At 38.8% G+C, this 21191-nt stretch overlaps 1 protein-coding gene across 3 annotated transcripts in view; it reads right to left on the reverse strand.

Annotated features, from left to right (window-relative positions):
* Nucleotides 1–21191, reverse strand: part of LOC131223776 (ABC transporter B family member 25, mitochondrial-like) — a 147938-nt gene that overhangs the window by 88394 nt on the left and 38353 nt on the right. For all 3 annotated transcript variants that reach the window (XM_058219273.1, XM_058219274.1, XM_058219275.1), the window contains 5 exons: nt 15499–15542; nt 6782–6884; nt 6488–6595; nt 6175–6258; nt 5763–5823 (listed from right to left, as the gene is read on the reverse strand). In XM_058219273.1, the coding sequence (XP_058075256.1) occupies nt 5763–5823; nt 6175–6258; nt 6488–6595; nt 6782–6884; nt 15499–15542 (400 nt within the window). The remainder of the gene's footprint in view (nt 1–5762; nt 5824–6174; nt 6259–6487; nt 6596–6781; nt 6885–15498; nt 15543–21191) is intronic.

Raw genomic sequence — 21191 nt, forward strand, 5'->3', positions numbered from 1 at the left:
GCATCAAGGTGGGTCCTATGTTCAGGGCGTCATTCACTAGCAGTCCACCTAAGGTTTAAATCTGCCTGTTTTTTTTATCATGCTTTAAAATGAGCTAGCAAAATAAATTGATGGCACGGATATACAAATACATCAAGCAGGACCCCAGTTTCGAGGCCTCACCCACTAGTGGTCCACCTTAGATATGGATCTACCTCATTTTTGGACCATGCCTTAAAATGATTTGATAAAACGGATGGATGTCATTGATATACAATACATGCATCGTGGTGGGCCCTATGTACATGGCCGTAAAATTGTCCATGAGGCATGCATTAACTCAAAATTAATAAATTAAATTATGGCACTATTGTTGCCATGTCGCAATTCCAAAATTAAATTATTTAAATGATTTTCACTGTTAATTTGCAAACACTTATTTTTCTGAAATAGGATCATTTGATATTTTTCATTCTTCACTGTTCAATAAATATCCACCAATCCATTAGTGAGATAAGTGCCAATAGATTGCATGAATATAACGTTGATTTGGGGCATCAAATGGTCCACCAAATCAGCTCTAAATCGACAACACAATTTACTTGAATATAATTTCAAATTTTTTCTTAAGATTTATTGGGAAAAATTATATTAATTTGTTAGATATATGAATTACATGATTGGACATAAAAGTCCCTAAATTGTATGTTGAAATAAAATGTACACAAGTCACAAGGTATGTAATACACCAATACCTACAAATATGAGATATTTTGGTATTAGATTCATTCTAATTAATTCATATTGATATTATATAGTTAGATAATTAAATATAAAAGATCTATAGCCAATACTAGGTTGTCAGGTTCATAAATTCATCAGGCAGTCCGATACTTCTCACCAAAGAGTGGACCGTTACACCACCATAAACATGTTCCAAATTATAAATGAATGCATATTTGGAATATTTAGAATATTCCGGATTTAATGGGTATTTTTCCATAATTGTTTAACCAATATATATATATATATATATATATATATATATTTGCACCGTTACACACCCCGTATCGGCCGATACGGGCCGTATCCATATCGGTAATGGTGGGCACTGTTACACCCACCGATACTGCAATGGAACACCTTGTCGCCTAGCCACAGGGAAATCGGTGTGGCCTGTCTCCTTCTCTGATACGTACACAAAGGTGTACGTGATGTCCCCATCAGTTTCCATGCTTCGTTATTTTTTGTATACCTTATATTTGTGTTGAGATTAGGGAGTTAGAAACAACTTTTAATTTACTAAGCGTCTTTATGTTGAGAATCTTATCTGAGAATGCCTTTTTGTAAAAGGTCTTTTCTGATACTATAAAAGAGAAAGGGGGGTGTGTGGAGCCCTAATGCCATTATTTTGAAGGAAAAAAAAAGTTTTATGTTTTCTCTTCTTCTTGTGATTTGAAGAATACTTCATGTGATCTGAAGCTTGGGTGTGTTGTGATTCCATTCTCCATTCAACGGAGGTGTAAGGCTTCCATCTATCATCTTCTTTCTCTCTTCCTTTTTATCCAAAAAGAAGTATTTCCCAAAAACTCCATCTCTCTTCTTCCTTTCGTATCCATAACTATCCAAATCTTTTTCTTCAACTTTTCATCATCCAACGTCAACCCCAACCGAAATCAACCATTAAAACCCCAAAACCCTAGCCAACGACCCACACATGTGACCGTATGGCAACATGTGCGAGCCCCTAGGTTAACTGTACGAACAACCCCTCAATCCTTTGATTTTCCATTGCTTCCCACCATCAAAACCCTTTGATTCGCTATCCATAACTCTACCTATAAACCCTAATTCCCTAATTTCTCCAAATTTCCAAACCCTAAGTCTCTAATTTCCTTAATTGACCCAAAATCTCTTACTTCCCTTCATCCAAAACTTTAATTCCCCTTTATCAATACCTAAATCCATCAATCCCCTTAACCAATTCACCGAATTTAAATTTAGCCTTAATTTCATCTTTTCCCTAACTTCTAAATAATAATAAAATAAAAAACTAGTTCCAAAATACCCAATTCCCATAAACCCTAATTTTCCAATTTTCATATTTTCCCCTTCCTAACCCTAATCATAGAACCTACAAGTCAGCCCCTTGAGTGTAGAACGTACCTGTACTAAATTGGAAGTCTTATCCTTTTATCGGGCCTAATTTTAATTGATTTATATGATTTCTTAGCATGCGGGGCATGTGATTTAGGTTAAATCAGATTTTATTTCCTACTGTTTACTCTTAATTACGTGGTGGGTTAGCATCTTTTGTTAATTGAATTACTTTATGGACTCTTCCATAATCTACACGTTGCATGCTAGCATTAAATCATGTGTCCTGCATCACATATATTGCATCTTCAATCTCCCACACTTCGAATACAAATCAGTAAGAGCGTTTTACAGGCATTTCATCAAACACTCGGCAAACAACATCAAGATCAAGATATGAAGGTAGTCCTACAATGTAAAGCTTTTTTTTGTGAGGATTTGTTTCTTCAATCTTCCCTCAAATACCCATTTCGAGAATACCTTGATATGAGGGCAGTCCAAGAAACAACACTTCATTGAAACATTTCATCAAACACTCAGCGATTAGCATCAAGATCAAAATGATCGAGTTACAAGCTTATTCGATCCGAGTCAATTCGAGTTGGGGTTGGAGCCGAGTCGAGTCAAGCTCGGACAAGCTCGAAGCTCCAAAAACCAGCTCGACTCAGTCCGAATCCAGTTTCGAGACACGGCGAGTCGAGCGAGCTGATCGAGCTAACTCGACTCGTGTATAGCTCTAGCCGCACTAGATCTAATCCATCAAGAAATTTAGTCCCACCTTGTACATGTTTTCTGAAGGAAAAAAATAAAAAAGAATCTGATTCAACCAGCATGTGGGCCCTAATATTGTTTTGCAAACTACAGCACATCTAACAGGTGGATCAACCTGATTCTTGGGCTAGACAATCAATATAGTGATGCCGTTTATGATGGATTGATTGGATCTTGGACCTATCATTGATTGGACCGTTAGAAATGAAACATAAAGTAACTTTTTATCACAATGGGTGTGTACTCGCATAGTGTAGATATGTTAATGCATACACGGTCCTTGTAACTCTCTACAGTGCACCATTCGCACAACCATGGTAGTCATAAAACTTACCAAGCGGTTCACATTTTATGTTCTAGTGCTGCCCTTTGATGAGTGGAAGGGCCTGATCTGAGTCATGTAAAAAGTGAATTCTTATTGATGCATGGCTAGGATCATCCTTGGCTTGGCATATTAGTACTTTGGGTGGTTGCGGATTGCGCCTTGCACCTACCAGGACGGACTCGATCTAAACAGGTGATCTATGGGACCCACCGTAATGTATATCTTTTATCCACCCCGTCTAACCATTTTGCTATATTATTTTATGGATGAGCTCAAAAATGAGTCAGATCCAAAGCTCAACTAGACCACACCACAAGAAACAATAGGGATAATGACGCGCATCGTTGAAACTTCCCTAGGGCCCACCATGATATTTATTTGCCATCGAACTTGTTGTTAGGGTCATTCTAACCTGGATGAAGGGAAAACAATATCAGCTTGATCCAAAACTTCTCTGGCGCCCAAGAAGTTTTTAATGGTGGGCATTCAATCCCTATTGTGTGGTCCACTTGAAACTTTGATATGCATAATTTTTGGGATCATGCACTAAAATGATTTGTTAACATGTATGGACAGTGTTGATAAAACACATACATCAAGGTGGGCCCAACAAAGCTCCTAGCTAAACCAAGTCCGTCCTGGACAAAATCCGCCTCAACATTTGGTTGCGGATTTCTTGGGAAAGCCTTTCGCAAGTTCTTACGTTGTAATGCTAGGAGGGCCCCACCATGATGTTTGAGAGAAATCCACTCTGTTCATCCGTTTTGCAAGCTCATTTTAGGACATGCGACCAAAAATGAGGCGGATCCAAAACTCAAGTGAGCCACATAAGAGGGGAAATTGGGAAAGAAATGCTAACCGTTGAAACTTTCCTGGCCTCCACCTTTATGTTTATATGCCATCCAAACTGTTTATAAGGTCATTCCCACTGGGATGAAGTGAAAGCACAAAAAACGTAGCCTGATACAAAACTTTTGCAGCCATACAAACGTTTCAATGGTGGTCATTAAATCCCCACTGATTACTCTAATGTGGCCCACTTGAGTTTTGGATCCACCTCATTTTTTTTGTCGCATGTCCTAAAATGAGCTGGACAGGGTGGATTTCTCACAAACATCACGGTTGGCCCCACCTAGCATCCCAACACATGAACCTCCTCTGTTTGGCAGGAAACCCATCGTCAAACTTAGCAAAGCTTGGGGAGCGAATTAGGTGAGACCCTAGACTCACCCAAGACGGTGCGGCACTAACAGTGGGGCCTACCTTGATGTATGTATTTGTACCAACACAGTCCATCCATTTTTTTTCAAATCATTTTAGCGCATTATCCTAAAAATGAAACAGATCCAATTATAAGGTGGACAATACCATGGGAAACAGTGGTGACTGATCATTAATGGGCCACAAGTTTTGAATCAAGCTGATATTTGTTTTTTTCTCTTCATACAGGCTTATGTGACCTTATCGACAGATTGCATGGAAAATAAACACTACATAAACATTAAGGTGTGCCCTAAGAAATTTTAAATGGTAGGAGTTCAATAACCACTGTTTCCTATGGTATGGTCCACCTGATTATCGGATTTGCTTCATTTTTTGGGATAGTGTCCTAAAATGATATGGAAAAACGGATGGATAGCGAGGATACAGAATAAATACATCAAGGTGAGCTCCACGGTAAGGCCCGCACCGTCTTGGATGAGTCTGGGGTCACACCTAATCTGCCACAATCTTTCCAATTTGAGAACATCTTTGATACTCTTGCAGGGCATGGCTTTGATGGATGGGATCACTAACTGTGGGGCCCGCCCTGATGTATGTTCCTTAGATCCACGCAGTCCGACCATTTTGACAGCTCATTTTACGGCATGATCCCAAAAATTAAGTAGATCCAAATCCCAGTTACATCCAAAACTTTTGTGGTCCATAAGAAGTTTTTAATGGTCAGTCATCACTGTTTCCTGTGGTATGGTCCAACTAGGATTTGGATCTACTTAATTATTGGGATCATGCACCAAAATGAGCTGTCAAAAGGGTTGGATGGCGTGGATGTAAGGAACATAAATCAGGTAGGCCCTACGGTCAGGGATCCCACCGTAGATTCCTGGATCAACCGAAGTCGCGCCTATCCTTTTCCACATCTCCCTGTTCTTAAAAATAAGTGCAAATCAGTCTTTTTACTTTCATTAGTTGATTTGGAAGCATGCTCTCGTGAATACGAAAGCTTAAGGAATCTTTTGGGAAAATCACACCTCCTAGGATTTTTCGGGTAAAAATCCCATTAATCAATGGTATATGGAGTCTTAATCAATAGTATACAGAGTCCAGATAAAATTTTCACATGAACATGCACACCCAAAGGTAGCCATCTAAAAATTCATGACTGAAGCAACTTTCAGCTATCGACACCCTCATGCTATAAATTATCCAAAAAAAAAAAAAAAACAATTGTACCATAATGCATTACAAGAAGAGATCAGTGCTAAAACTTAAATCAAAAGGGAACCATAGAGTGATTAATAGAGAAGCAAAACATTAAAAAAAAAAATTAGAGAAAAAAAAAAAAAACTCTGATGTAACAACAACTTACTCTTTAAAAACTTGTCATATTTTTGAACTTCAAAAGACTCATTGTTGAAATACTTGACAGTCTGCAAAATGAAAGACATATTGAACGACAAAGGAACCACATAAAAAGGGAATCGTCCCTTGGATGCAGATGGGAGCATGGCTGAACTGCCCAAAATTACAATGGAATGATAACAGACACCTTAAAAGGTGCCTTTTTGAGACAAAGTATCCTGCACATAACACCATCCCAATTTTGGGAATGCACCAAACTGCACAATTTCCCAAACATACAGATTTGGGGATGTGAAATGCTGCAGTCAGCATTCTGGGGTTCATCCAAACAGCCGTTAAATCTAACATGGGAAACCAGAAACTGTAGTCGGTTGAGAACAAGTATATGGCAAAATAATAAAGACGTGGCCAAAACTCACCTCGTAATTTATAAGTGAGTCAATTGCTCTTGAACTTGCATCATTATCAGCTTTGTTCATGGCCTGCCTAAACTTAGTTCGCCACTAGAAAAAAGAAAAGAAAAACAAAACAAAGAGACCATATAAATTATATCCTAAAACTTCTGCCTTTCCAAAAAGGAAAAAGAAATCAGTCAACTACTAGGGAAGGTCAACAGGCCACATGACTATCAGCAAAAAAATTAGCTGGCAAACACCAATTCATGCATAGAGAAGTAAATAGAGTTTACAATGATATGGAGAATTGATGGGAGGTGCACCACAAACATCTTACCTGCGTCACAGTCAATGTGAAAGCAACATACGCAGCAACAGATAAGGATGTGATCCACGCAAACGACGCACCATAGTTGTATGCAAGGATACCTGACACCATAGATATCTGATGAAAATGTGTTAAATTTTTTGTAAAAAAACAACTAAACGAATGTAAGGACCACAATCTTGCATATTAATGAAGATGTTTTAATAACAACCATATTGCCACAAAGGAATGCAACCCCAAGCATCAATGAAATATAATCTATCAATGGTGAAGATTAAAGACAATAAACCCAATGAACCATACCTCTAAAACCGTTGGTACAACATTGAATACCATTGATGAAAGAATAAAATTAATTGCCCGGCTACCACGATCAATTATGCGATTCAATGCACCTGTTTGCCGGCTGGAAATATAAAATTAGGTTAGAAAGATACCCACAGGTTTCCAAAAAATCATTAAAAACAAACATTGTCTCAGAAGTTGTTGCTAGTCTTCACGTTATGATCAAAAAACTGAATACTTGCAAATAAATAAATTGTGCACATATTGGCTTCTTTTTTTTTTTTACAGACACACTCACACGCCACACACACCCACTCACTCACACCACAGTGGGATTTCACCACAATGGGTACTCGAACCCATGACCTCGTGCTGAAACTCTTCCAAGTCTACCACCGAGGCATGAGTAAGATGGGACCAACTAATTTGATTAATTGGTCAGTGTGTAGAGATGTGTGTGCTTTTTAGTTTCAATGCCAGAAACCTTTGTGATACTTAAATAACATTTCAGTGCTTCGAGGGTCAGAGCGCACTGCCAATGCATGCCATAGCATTGCCAAACAAGGTAGGAGTGTGCTTGTGATCAAAAGATGCCAAAACCAAAAAACAAAACAAAACAAAATAAAACAGAAAAATAAAAAAAATAAAAAATAAAAGATCTGTTTGATATTTCACAATAGTTGGACGCTACATAGACTTGAAATCAAAAATTCCTATGCAAGATCTGTAAAAGTGGTGTCCATTTTCATGCTTCCCATACCACCCATTTAGTACACCCATTCGGTAATTAAAAAAATACAAGATCTCCCTCCCTCACAAAACGAAAAAAAAAAAAAAGGCATGCAAGACACATACCCATAATGCCATCTTTACAACAAAAAACAAAGAACAAAAAACCATCCCATCTCCCTAGCAAAAATTGATCCCAGTCATAGTTAAGAGAGTCCATCAAGATTCCCCTAGACTCTGAAAAAAAGACTTGATGAGTCGACCAACAAGTGTGGTGGATGCTTTGTTTGGCTGTATCACCAAATCGTAGTTCACAGGGCTTCAAAAGCATACTGAATAAGCTTGATGTTTGGGAAACTGCAGAGAACAGAACTTCATTAAACGTTCTGTTTGCTGTTTTTGATGCTCCGAATCACAAGTGAGATAGAATGGATTCTTCCCATTCTTATCACAGTTGTGTTCTGGGCATAGCATGTCCCATCTAGCTTGGGAACCATAATTTGAAGGTCCATTTCTTTGGTTTCCCCCACACCCTTTCCACGTCAAGAGGATATCCCACTTAAAACTTGAACCTGGAACACGCCCTAGGAAGGTAGGCATAATAACCAGCTGCGTGATCCAGCATCCTGTTTACCTTGGGAATCTGGAATTTGAAAAACCAAAATGTGGCAAGATTTATGAGGTGAATCAGTTTTTTTTTCCTTGAAGTAAAAGGATCAGGTACTTAAAAAGGTGATCAAGCCTCCAAAGCTTTAACTGATTACTAGAAAATGCAATAAAGTGCTAAAAGACCAAGCATGCAGAAGAACTCCAATATGAAACTATAGGATAGGCTTTCTTTAAGTCAAAAGAACTCACAAGCACTCAACCAAAAGCAAACCAGCAAAGAATCAGGTTCTCAATGAGTCCAAGGTGAGAGTTTGACTTTAAAATTCTTATGAACTAAATTGGCTTGTCTAACTTGTAATCATTATTCCACAAAACCATATAACTACAGGCAATGATCCTTGAAGTCATCAGATCACGGAAATCTAAGCAAGCATTGTTGAACAGAATGATGATGTCAGCAGTTCAACCCAACAAATACTCCACAATGAACAAAATGTTATACTAATAAAATTCAGTTGCTGAACTTAAGATTGACAACTTATGGTTCAATATGGAATTCATATCCTCACAACTACACCAAATAGATTCAACCAATCAGTTCAAATATTTGGGACATGCATTAGAGCACACCTCCCTGGAGTCTGAACAAGAAAGTATCAAGGATTAGTATCAAGAATTTTTTTATTTTTTTCATAGAGAACAAAATTTTGTTAAGAAGCACGCGCAAAGGCAGGAAAAGAAAACAACCCAAAGCAACTAAATAAAAAAGGATGAAAGATCAACATGATTTCCTGCTTTGACATAAGCAACCCATTCCAAAACAGCAAACTCCACTTTACATATAACCTCTTCCACAGAGGAACACTTGTTCTGAAAACACTGACTGGTTCGATTCTTCCAAATAAACCAAAAGATTACCATTGCGGTAAGCCTCCAAGCTGCTTTTTGACATCTCCCAACTCTGCCCCCATGCCAAGGCCACAGAAGATTATCAACCGACTTTGGCATCACCCAAGAAACATGGAGAAAGACTAGGAAATGCTCCAAAATCCTAGAAATGAAAGGGTAGTGAATAAAAATATGATCGATCCACTTTGCGTTTCCCATGCACATCAAACAAATGTTGGGAAGGATGAGGGATCTCTTTTGGAGATTATCAATGGTTAAAAATTAACACTCATGTTCTTCCCACAAGCCAAACAAAGGACGCAACCCTAGGAGAAGTTCCATATGACCAATGATGGGATGGATAGGAAGACAAATTGGGCAGCTTGGAAATCAAATTGTAGAACGAATGTACCGAGAAAATACCCGAGCTATGCACTTTCCAAACCATCGAATCTTCATCTTGAGGCGAAGGGATGACAATTTTCAAAAAATCAACCAAGCATACTAATTCATCGAGTTCCTCCAACATAGAGGAGACCAAACCACCGCCCCACCACATGTAGAATAGCAACTACCCACGAGAACAAACCAGTCTGAAGATAGATTAGCAATTCTACAGAAGAGATCAAGCAATGGTCGATCTCCACACAAAACAATCACCCAAAAACAAATACAGTTTCCCTTTCCAACCAAAAAAGAGACTCCTCTACGAAACATTCGAAGCCCGATCGAGAGATGAATTCTTTATACTCCAATCACCCGTCTAGGTACTGTATTTGGAAACGAAAAGTCCCGCCCCCCCTCCCCAAACATAATTTTCTGACTTTGAAACCAAACCACCAGTGTCATTTACTGAGAAGTGCAACATTCATGAGGCCCAAATCTTTCAAACCAGCTCCTCCCTCGTTTATTGGCCTGCAAACATCTTCCCATTTTAACAAATTAAACTTCCTATTTTCCTCAACTTCTTTCCACAAGAAGTATCTCCTCAATTTATCAAGCCTATCCGAAACTAATTTTGGGCATTTGAAAAGAGACATAAAGTAGACACTAGAACAAGCATATTAGAGAAAGCCTCTTTAATGAGAGTTAACTGACCCCCCATGGAAAGATAGTGACGCTTCCAACTAGGCAACTTTCTTTCAATTCTTTCGATGACTTTATCCCATAAGTGCTTTGCAAGCTTTCCTATACAAAGAGGCAACCCAAGATAAGTGGGATACAAAAGCTCCATCTTTGCACCCAAAAACATTTGCTAGCCGCATTAAATCTACACTGTCCACATGAACCCCTAACAATTCACATTTAGAGACATTGACATTTAGGCCTGAAACCACTTCAAAGCAAAACACGACTTTCAGGAGATTATCTACTAATGCCATGTCTGCGTCGAAAAAAATAATCGGGTCATCCACATGCTGGAGATCTAACTCGTGTCCCCACATTCGCCACTTGAAATCCATTTTCCTCGACTTCGTAAAGCATCCTACTAGAAGCCACGACCACGACAAAAAGATGGGAGGATAAAGGATCATCCTGCCTAATACCACGAGAAGCCTTAAAGTAACCATTTGGCGGCCCATTAATCAAGACAAAAAAGGAGATTGAATACAAGACTGAATCCAACCTCTCCATTTGAGGCCACATCCTATCCTCTCGAGCATTTAGTTCAAAAATTCCCAATCCACGTGGTCATATGCTTTTTCAATGTCAAGCTTGCAAATTAAACAGCTTTTCCCTTCCTTGTGCCTGGAGATGATACATTCCGGAGCAATTAAAGCGCAATCCAAAATTCTACCTACCCGCAACAGTCACCTTGATTATTTGGAATGACTTGACAAAGAACCTTTTTTAATGTAGAAGCTAATAATACCTTGGCAAGAATTTTGTATGGGCTCCGAATCAAACTTATAGGTTTAAAGTCTTTCAGCATCTCTGCCCCCTCAATGTTGGATTTAGGGTTAAGAACGTCTTGCCGAGGTCCTCGGAGAGGTGACTTCTCTCGAAGAATTCTAAAATAAACTCCATCACATCCCTGCTAGTGCTAACCTTTGACCAAAAAATCTAAAAACACTTCATCGAGAAACTATATTGGCTAGGAGCCTTATCTCCACACATGGAATCGAGAACGGACTTGACTTCTTCTTCTAAAAATGGCTTTTCAAGAGAGTCTGCTTCCTCATAAGACAAATGTGGAAAAACTGAATTATCCAAACACGACCTCCTCCAATGATCATGTGAGAGTAGATTTTTATAAAAGCGAACAATGGAGTTACAAATTTGCCCCTTTTCCGTGGTTCTAGAGCCGTCCACCACTAAACTACTGATTCTATTGACCCGAGCTCGAGTGCTAGCCATATTATGGAAAAATAAGTGTTCGTCCCCTTTTTTCAACCACAGAGCTCTGGATCTTTGCCGCCATTTGACTTCCTCCTCTTTAGAGAAATTAGAGTACTTCACAAATAAAAGCGGATCTTTCATACCTTTCATCTTTTGTTAACTAATCGGCCTCTTCCTCAATATCTAAATCATGAATCGTTGACAAAATAGACTCGAATTCAGCTTCTCTAGCTCTTAAAAAAACTTTTTTCCTAATATTAATTTTGTCCTCGAACATCTTGAGCTTACAGATCAATCTAAAGCCCTCATAACCATCCACTTCGAACAAGGACCACCATTCCATAACTAGTTGCTTGTCTTCAATTTCCAACCAAGCCAACTCAAATCTAAATGGTCCAGGCCCCCAATTAACATCATTCACCTCCAGAACAATCGGCCTATGATCAGAAATTCTTCATGCTGCAATTGATACAGCCCCCATTAGACTTTTTATGTGAAAACCACACCACATTGAAGTCTCCACCAATACAAGGGAGATTTCAGCGTTGCCTGATAGATGAGAGATGAGTCCACAACTGATCATACTTGAACAGGACCATAAACCGCAATAAAATTCCACTCAAAATCAAAAGCACATATCCTAAGGACTACTAAAACTGAAAAAGAACCTACATGATTGTCTTCCTTTCACCAAATCTCAGTATCCCAAGCCACAATTATACCTCCCACAGCACCCGAGGCGTCTAGAGCAGCCCAATCTTTATTATGGATACCCTAAATAGAGTTTGTACCTCTATCCACTGCTTGAAGCATCAATTCCTACAGCGTTATGACATCAGCCTTCGATTTCTTGCACATTTTCCTCACCTAGGCCCTTTTCAAGTTGCAGCCCAAACCTCTGACACTCTAGGAGAGAACTAACATTGATCACTTGTCTTGCCCCCTCTTACCCACTTTTTTCCACTAGCCTTACTTGCAAAATCGTAATTGATCGAGCATTCTAAACTGAGGAACTCTCTCCAGCCCCTAGGAGTCTTCCTAACATGCGATAATTGATCTTCATGAAGCCTATGAGCACCTTTGCCTCTGACAAATTGAATGAAATCATGCAAATCTTCTTCTTGAGCCCCAAAAGACAAGCCTACCATACACCCTACTCTTTCCAACACATCCTGGGACCACCGGATCTAAGCCTTGGAAAGATTGTGTCATGCCCCGAATCCGGCACCCGGGCATGCCCAACCCTAATCCCGCACCCGAGGACATGACTATATATTATATGCTCACAAACATAATTTCACAAAACCATCCCATAATACCATCCCATTTAACATACACTTCCATAAAATAAAGCAAATAACCATTAATAGAAAATATCCAAGTCATCACACCATTCCAAAAAAATATGCATGTGCAATGCAAGAGTTTACATATGAAATTCTAGAAAATTACCTCTTTCCATAAATCTTGATTTAGATAGAATAACAAGAAAGCGAATCTTTAATTTTCAAGAATTAGAAAACAAGAAACCAAATCTTGATTTTTTTCAAGCAAGAAAAGAAAAGAATAAGAATCTAAATCTTGATTTTCAAGGGAGTAAAGAAAGAACAAGAAACTAGGTTTGAATTCCAAGAAAATAAAGGAAGGGATAAAAGATTTAACCTTAGAAGATGAAGGAATGATCCCCGAACTCAAAAGGGAAGGAAAAGTAATCTTCCCAAAAAGGGATAGGGATACATGGGGGAAGATCACTTACCTTGGGAGATTCCCACAATATTTCAGTTAGAGGAATTCTTTATTCAAAAGAAGAGGAGGTCAACCCAAGAGGAAAAGGGCTAATCTCAAAAGGGCACATATATTAAATTTAGAAAAAATATATATGTGGACCAAAACTAAATATCTCTTGATCAACAATAATAAATAAAGTGACTGACCAGATAATCAGTGCCCAGAGTTAAAAAGAATCTGCTATGAAACACAAAACTCAACCTTAACATGTAAGTATTCCTCACCATCAAAAGGAGTGGTGAAAAGAAAAGTTGGATCATGATGGTAAGGAAGACCTCTTCCAACAGGTCATAACATCATTGGTAGACATGTTCAAAGCTCTTGAAAGCATTACATAAAAAAATCACCACCAGGAATTTACATCTAAAAACTAAAAGCCATCATCAATGACTCAACAAAAGTACTTAAACAAGTTTTTGAAAGCCCCTCATCACCAAATTTAGGATATCATACCTACAGACTACAGTCACTGCTTGCAGGATCCTTCTAACTAGGAGTGCTCCTACTTCGAACTCTCTCACTCTCGCTCCCATTTCCTACCTACTTGTTTACACTTTGAAACATATGCTTCCAAGCTCTCACACTCGATTTCATGCCGCTTCACTTCATGCTTTGCGCAACTAGTGTTCCAAATATCAACGACGACATCGATAATATCACTGATCATATCGAGAATATCGGCGATGTTTAGTGATATTGTCAAAATCAGTGACCTTTCAAAATGAATCCTCATAAAAGTTCCCTAGTATCGGTGATACCACCGACAATATCCCTGATACAAGTGATAGTATCCCTAAAACAAGAGATACATCCGTAAATAGGTGAAAATTGATATAAAAATTGGAATTTTTCCAAAAATCTCCATTTTTTAGGATATTTTAAATTTAGAATTTTGTTCCCTAGGTGATTTCTTTCACTCTTGGCCTTTATTGAATCAGAGTATAGATTTAGGGAGAAATCTCAACTTGAAACAAAGATGAACTGAAACTCAAAGGTGATGAAAAATCCATAGAAACTTCTTCTTTTTTTTTCAAATATTAGCATGAATTGTTATGGAAATCCATGTCCATGCACCATTCTCATGCATTGACACGGATTTGTGGCAAAAAATTAACAATTAAGGGAAAAGGGGGAAAATTGGTCAAATCCTAATTATTTCATCTTTATATTGTAATATATGTGTTTTTTGCTATTACTTAATGTGAAAATCTTATATATTAATGAGTGTTCACCAATCTATTGATTGGCTACATTTTATATATTTATTTTATATTGATTTTCTAACAACACATGGGGCCCCTATAAAATGGAGAATTATTATATATGGTTTTTTTTTTCTTTTTTTTTTTTTGCAATATTTTAATTCTTACATGTGTAAACACGTGCCTTTTAACATCTCCTGAAGTTTCACAGAAAAATTCCACCTTTTAACCAACGTTTCCCCAGTGTTTCCCTCAAACAGTGATATTTTTCCTAGTATCAGTGATACCAATACATGTTTTCGTATCCTAGGTCATCAATACATGTAACAATACCGATACACTGAACACTGTGTAACTATACCTCAAGTAGCCCCAAAATATTAGCCCTTCCCATAGGCATCATCTACATGAATCTTCTTGATCTTCACCAATGACATAAACTTTTGTTTCTCATAGTTGGATGGTGATGAAATTTCCTTTTGAGAGTTAATACATTCAAAACAAACATTTTTTTACTCTTCATTGCTAGCCTATACATAGATGTAGGCCTATTCATTTCTTATCAAACACATATAATCATTCTTTTGACAAAAAAGGCAACCATGATATTGAGTTCAGTCCAATTTTTATGTCCATTGAATTTCCAAATTTCAATTTTTACTCAATGTTCTTCTTTATGCTTTTAAAGATTAATAGTAAAACAATAATAATAATAATAATAGTTACAGAATAAAATCAGATGAACTCCTAATGCTTTTAATACATAGACAGTTAGACACTGACTTATTGAAATATGGGTAGGACAAGGCCCCGGATAGACAAAATAGGATTCCTAAAGCAACCCAAAAGGCCAAAATAGGAAGGACAGTGCTATGATGATGATGATGATGAATTGAAAATGGCATAAATTTAGCATTTCTAAAATGTCTGAAATGACCATTTTGTAAAATGAAATTCCACACAACTGCACTGAATTTGATCAAATAGACATAATCAGAATTTGCTAAGACAGAGACAAGCATATGATCTAAAAGAAATTAAGAGTTTGAGAATGCTTTTGCTTGTTGGTATTTCAATCTAGCCACTAATGAGTCTATGTGTGTGGTAGGTGGGTCAAGAAGGGCATTGTCGAAAAAAATCCTTAGCAAATTGAAGAGCATGCTTTCATTGAACAAATACCTCAAATGAAATTTAAGATCAAGGTCATGCAGGTGTGCAAATACCTGCAAAATTGACACTTAATTAAGACGATAGAAATAAGAAACCAAATCATGTCAATGTGCCAGGTCATATGTTAATGAGGTCCTAGATTAGAAGCCAACCTGGCGGATGATAATGGTAAGAGATATAGATATAGATTGGTATAACAGAAACTTCATGTGCTTTCTAGTAAAAACATAATAATACTGAAAGGAATTTGTTTGTATTTGCATATAATATCGTCAAAGAAGCCAACATTCATTCCTATTCACCAGATCATAATGTCGAGGAGGTTTGAGAGTGACGTGAAATAAATGTGGTAAACTACGTGACTCGATGTTATAAAAAATAAAAAATAAAAAATAAAAAATAAAAAAAAGGAGAGAAGAATTATATCCATCATTAAAATAGCATGTTGCCCAGAACTAACACGAAGATTTAATGAAATCTAAGGTTTGTACTTCAATCATTCCCAGATTATGTTAGCATGTTAAGAAAGAAAATAAAAGAAGAAGTTAGACATGACCAACACCAACATCACTTTCATGTTTTTAATGAGATGATGTCTTCACAACGGACAACTCCAATGGAATTGCATAGTGCCCCAAATGCATGGCATACCCCAACGTAAGGCTTGACTAAACTTGCTTCTTTTTTTCTTTAAGAGATTTCACTGAGAGTTGTCGAGGTGTTGACATGGGATTGTGAGGTTTGCTATTTTAATTCAACTTAACCAATTACTTAGGGGTAATCACAAATGTGGGATGATGACGCAGCCATATTGTTCACAAGTTAGGTTCATATTCCATGCTAGCATCTTTCATCTGTGACGTCTTTCTATATTCAAGCTTTCATAATTCACTTGCTCACCTTTACGTCGTCATCATCACTTATCTTCCTGTATAATAATAAAAAATAAAGTGCACCTTTTGATATAGAAGTTATAAAATAAATTAAAAACAAAAGGGGTTGATGCAGGACATGAAATTAAATATGGAATGCAAGAAATCAAGCTTGTGATTATACCAATTTTAAACAGTCACAAAATTCCACATCCTACATATTATCAAACATTCAAAAAGGGGAATCTATGGGGGTCCAAGCCTACACAACTTTAGGGTTGGATCAAATAAAATTTAAGCCAAACAAGCCCAAAGGGGTGTAAGAATCATCCATTCTTGCAAAGGATTGTTCCCAACTCAAGAGATTCACTAAGTTTCAATTTGGGGGAAAGTCTAAGGTTTGAAAAATGGGGATAATTGGAATTTGGGACTCTTTAGGGTTAGGGATTTGGATTAAAGGGTTTTTTAGTCAAAAGAGACGGAAATAGAGGAAAACGAGAACCTGGAACGAGCCACGCACGCTAGACAACAGATGGGCCTGGACGCACGTGTGTGACAGGTCGTCCGCACGTGTGTGGGGCCCACAAAGTCAGAAACCGACTTCTAGGCTAAGATCGGTCAGGGATGGGTTGCCTCCATACGAAGTTTCACGTCAATCCGTCACAAGGTGTGTGCGTAGTACTCCGCCGAAGTTTCAGCCCCTCAAATGGGCCAGAATCTGAAAATTTGTTTGTGCACTGCTGTAGGAGAAAACGTGGATGCGAAAAAGGGTGAAACTGATGGTGAAAGGGGTGTAGAAGGTGATGGATGTAATGAGTAAAAAGATGGAGATGATTTGGAGCAGATGTGGCTTCGCACCACGATAGTTAACCCTTCGAGGAAGGGATGGCTTTGCACCCAATTCGATTCTTCAAACCAAAGAGAGAGAGAGAGAGAGAGAGAGAGAGAGGAAGAAACCCAGGAATTTTTATTCATAAAATATCATTGCAATACCTACATGGGATTGTTATATTTATAAGCAAACCCTAAACCCAAAATAGACAAAATTACCCTTGCGCCATGTGCGCGCACTAATACCAAAGCGAAAGCAAATAAAATAACTAATCTAAGCAATCATAACCGTTCGTGATATTTCTAATAACAAAAATAGTCAAAACTCAAAATCCTAGATCATCTAAAGTAGTGGGCCATGATCATGAGATCCGATGGTAGAATCTATGTGATGATCAGGTCCACTCCAATGCTCCATAATGCAGCCCCTAATTATGAGGCCCTCCAAAGATATCACCATCGATCCAAATTGAAAGTGGGGCCCGCCTCCTCGAACACATGCGTAGAGGGGGCGGATGCAAGTAGCACCTGGAAACAAGAGAAAACAGGTTCTTTTGCAAGGAAATCAAATGGAAACAAGGATTTTGAAGGCTCGTATAATGCTATAGCTTAATGCACGCATGCACGCATATGCATGTGCAGGGCCCATTAATGCAAAACATTGGAGCCCACAAAAGAGGGTAGTGATTGCCATTGACGATTGAAAGAACACTAGGAGACCATTCAAGTAGTCCTCAAGTTCTCTCCAAACTAATCAATACATTGAAATAAGGATACTGAAACAAAAGGTGAATTCTACAAAGAGCAAGAGCAAGTAGGGCCCCTATCATGTTTTCCATCCAGAGGCATGGCAGAGAGGGAGCGGCGAGTCAGGAGAGAAGGTGAAGGAGCACGTCCACAATGCTCCGACGTTCTACAGACAATGGGGGGGCACGTGGCATTGTGGCTTCCTCCAAGGCATGACGGGTCGACACCCTGTGATGTGGCAACGGGAGATGGTGCTCTCTCTCTCTCTCTCTCTCTCTCTCTCTCTCTCAAGAGATGTAATGCACCACTATGGAGAGGGACGTTTGTCCAATGCCAGTTGCAGCTGTCAAAAAGGCAAGGGAGGACGATGTGATATTTATGAAAGGGGGAAGACATGTCAGCTATCGGGAGGATTACTGCATGGATTCAGCTCGAGGTGTTAATTCACCATAGGAAAGTGACAAATAGGAAGGCATTTGTCCATCTCTCTCTTCAGAGGTTAAAGAGATTTTGACACATGGCGTGGCACTGTTGGTCGAGGCTACAACAAGAGAGTCTATCAAGCCTTCTCTTCCATGTGTGTCGCATGGGGTGGAGGGTCTTACACATGGGAGGGGGACCGTCTCTCTCTCTATCTCACGTGAGATTTTACTCTGCTCCTCCATGTGATTTAAACGTTTTGAGAGACCCTGTTCGTTTCTTTAATGGTAGGGAGCTAGCCAACCCCATGACTGACGAAGTTCATCAGGACTCATCTCGTCTCAGCTACCTTATGAAAGTAGACGGAGTTTCTCAAATGGAGGCGAGAAGGCGAGTCAAATTCACCAACCCCAAGGCAACCTGAATGGTGAATGTATCTTGAGATTCTTCAGGCTCTCTCACCTGGAGACAATCTGGTTACAGTGATGGATGTCTCTCTTATCCAGGTGTTGAAGGATAATTGTAAAGTCACAGAAGTGAGTTAGAAGGGGGTAGAGTGGATAGGGTCCCTATGGCCCATGGCATGAAATATGGGCCAAGGAATCCTTGGGGAGAATAGGCAAACTCTAAGGGATATCATTTACAGACAGCGAGGAGGATTATGTTGCACTATTCCAAACAATTCAAGAAAGGGGTGCACAAAAAGAGTTGGAAGTGGTTATAGCGGGCAAATTAATTTCTCCAAGGGGTATTAGGGAGCTAACAGCTCGGTGAATTATGGTGGCCCAACAAGTTCAAAGGTGGGGGACGTGGGGAGAAGGGGCAAGAGAGTGGGTCCACTCGATGATCATCAGTTAAAATGTAAGGGGTATGGGCTGCCCCCAGAAAAAGAGCTTAGATTAGGGCCATTTGTAAGAAATATAAATCACGGCTACTTGTTATTTAGGAGAACAAAATGAATAGCATGGATCAGAGGTGGGTTAATGAAATCTGGAGATGGTCTTCAAAGGAGTGGGCAGAGTTAGACTAGGGACGTCACACTCAGTCTGGTTTTTCAAGATAGGGTATCAGGATTCAAATGGGTCTTCTCTGCACTATATGGCACGAATTCACCTCCTCAAGGATTCATTTTGGGTGGAGCTTGACTCAATCGGTGCGATATGGGAGCTTCCATGGTGTATAGAAGGGGATTTTAATGTCCCCACATTTTCTTTTGAGAAGTCCTTAGGTGGAAGAATAATGAGTATGGCGGGTTTCTCTACTTGGGTGAATGGAAATTGATTGGTTGATCACTTGATCTACCTTTGCAGGGGAGTTAAATTCACTTGGTTGAATGGTCGTGTGAATCCCCTTCAGTCTAGGTTAGAACAATTTCTTCTGTCGTGCAGTTGTATCGACAAATTCCCATTATCCAACCAACAAGAGTTTCTAGAGTCAATATCTAATAGCCCAATCTCCTACACTAGTAACCTCATTTTATAGATCTTAAAAGAATCCTTAATTAAAATCTCTACAACTAAGAGAATCAATCACATTTTATTACAAGCTAATCTAATCTTTCTTCATATGAAAAAAGCCTAATGAAAAAGAAACATGGAAAGCAATCAAATCTCTAAATCCAGCCCATATCTTCAATCATATCAATTACACCATCATCACATCTTTAAATCAGCCCGTCATATCTCCCAAAAATAGTAAATTATAATTCCCAAATCTGTAAATAATCAACCCAAAATCAGCACATATTGGGCACCACGGTGGGCTATGGTCCTATGCCTTGTTGGGCCCTACAGTGGGCCTGGATGGGCCTAAGTGGGTCGTAGGCCTGCATCATTAAATGTAAGCAACGGTCACATGCAAAATGGCATACAGAGGGGGATAGCAATACCAAGTTCTTTCAAAGTTTTGCTTGTGTAAGATCGCGTGCTAATAGATTCGAAAGTGTGGTGGTGAATAAGATTCGTATAGAAGGGAAATTGAGCGTTTGTGAGGCCATTGTATCTTTTTATAAGGATTTACTCTCTAATCCTAATATATTGAGACCTCGGTTAGATAATTTGGGATTTGAGGTTTCATCCATTGAAGAGGTCGTATCGTTGGAAAGGGTTATTTTAGTGGAGGTGAAGAAAGCAATTCAGGATTTTGGGAAGGATAGTGCCAGGTCCGATGGGTTTCTGATTGCCTTCATTCATATTTTTTGGAACATGCTTAAAAAAGATTTATTGGTTTCATTGGTGAGTTTTAAAAAAAATAACAAGCTAATGTAGAAAATGGGCGCAACATTCATAGATTTGATTCCGAAGAGAGGTGTTGATTGTCTAAAAGATTTTCACCCTATCAGTCTCATAAGAGCTCCATACTAGATCCTAGCCAAGGTTCTTGCTTCCAGGTTTCATGCCATCCTGGGTCGTATTATTTCTAAGGTGCAGGGGGCCTTTGTGGAAGGCAAGCAAATTTGGATAGTTCGTTGATTTCAAATGAGGTTATCAATTCGCACCATAGGGAAGGGAAAGGGGGAGTGGTTTGCAAGCTGGATTTGGAGAAAGCTTATGAATGTTGTGTCAGATGGGTTGTTGGGTTAAATGGAGAAGTTGGATTACAGAATGTGTGGGCTCAGCTGGATTTTCAGTCCTAGGCAATGGATTTCCCAAAGGTTTCTTCAAGTCAGCTAGGCGTCTTAGGCAAGTGGATCCCCTCTCGTCGTTTTGTTTGTCATTGTGGTAGATGCCTTAAGTAGAATTGTTGTCCAAAGGGGTTAGTGAAGGTTTATTTGTAGGCTTCAAGGTGGATAGAGGGGATATCCAAGTAACTATCTTCAATTTGCGGACAACA

The sequence above is a fragment of the Magnolia sinica genome, chromosome 13 (genome assembly GCF_029962835.1).
Source record: "Magnolia sinica isolate HGM2019 chromosome 13, MsV1, whole genome shotgun sequence".
NCBI classification, from domain to species: Eukaryota; Viridiplantae; Streptophyta; class Magnoliopsida; order Magnoliales; family Magnoliaceae; genus Magnolia; species Magnolia sinica.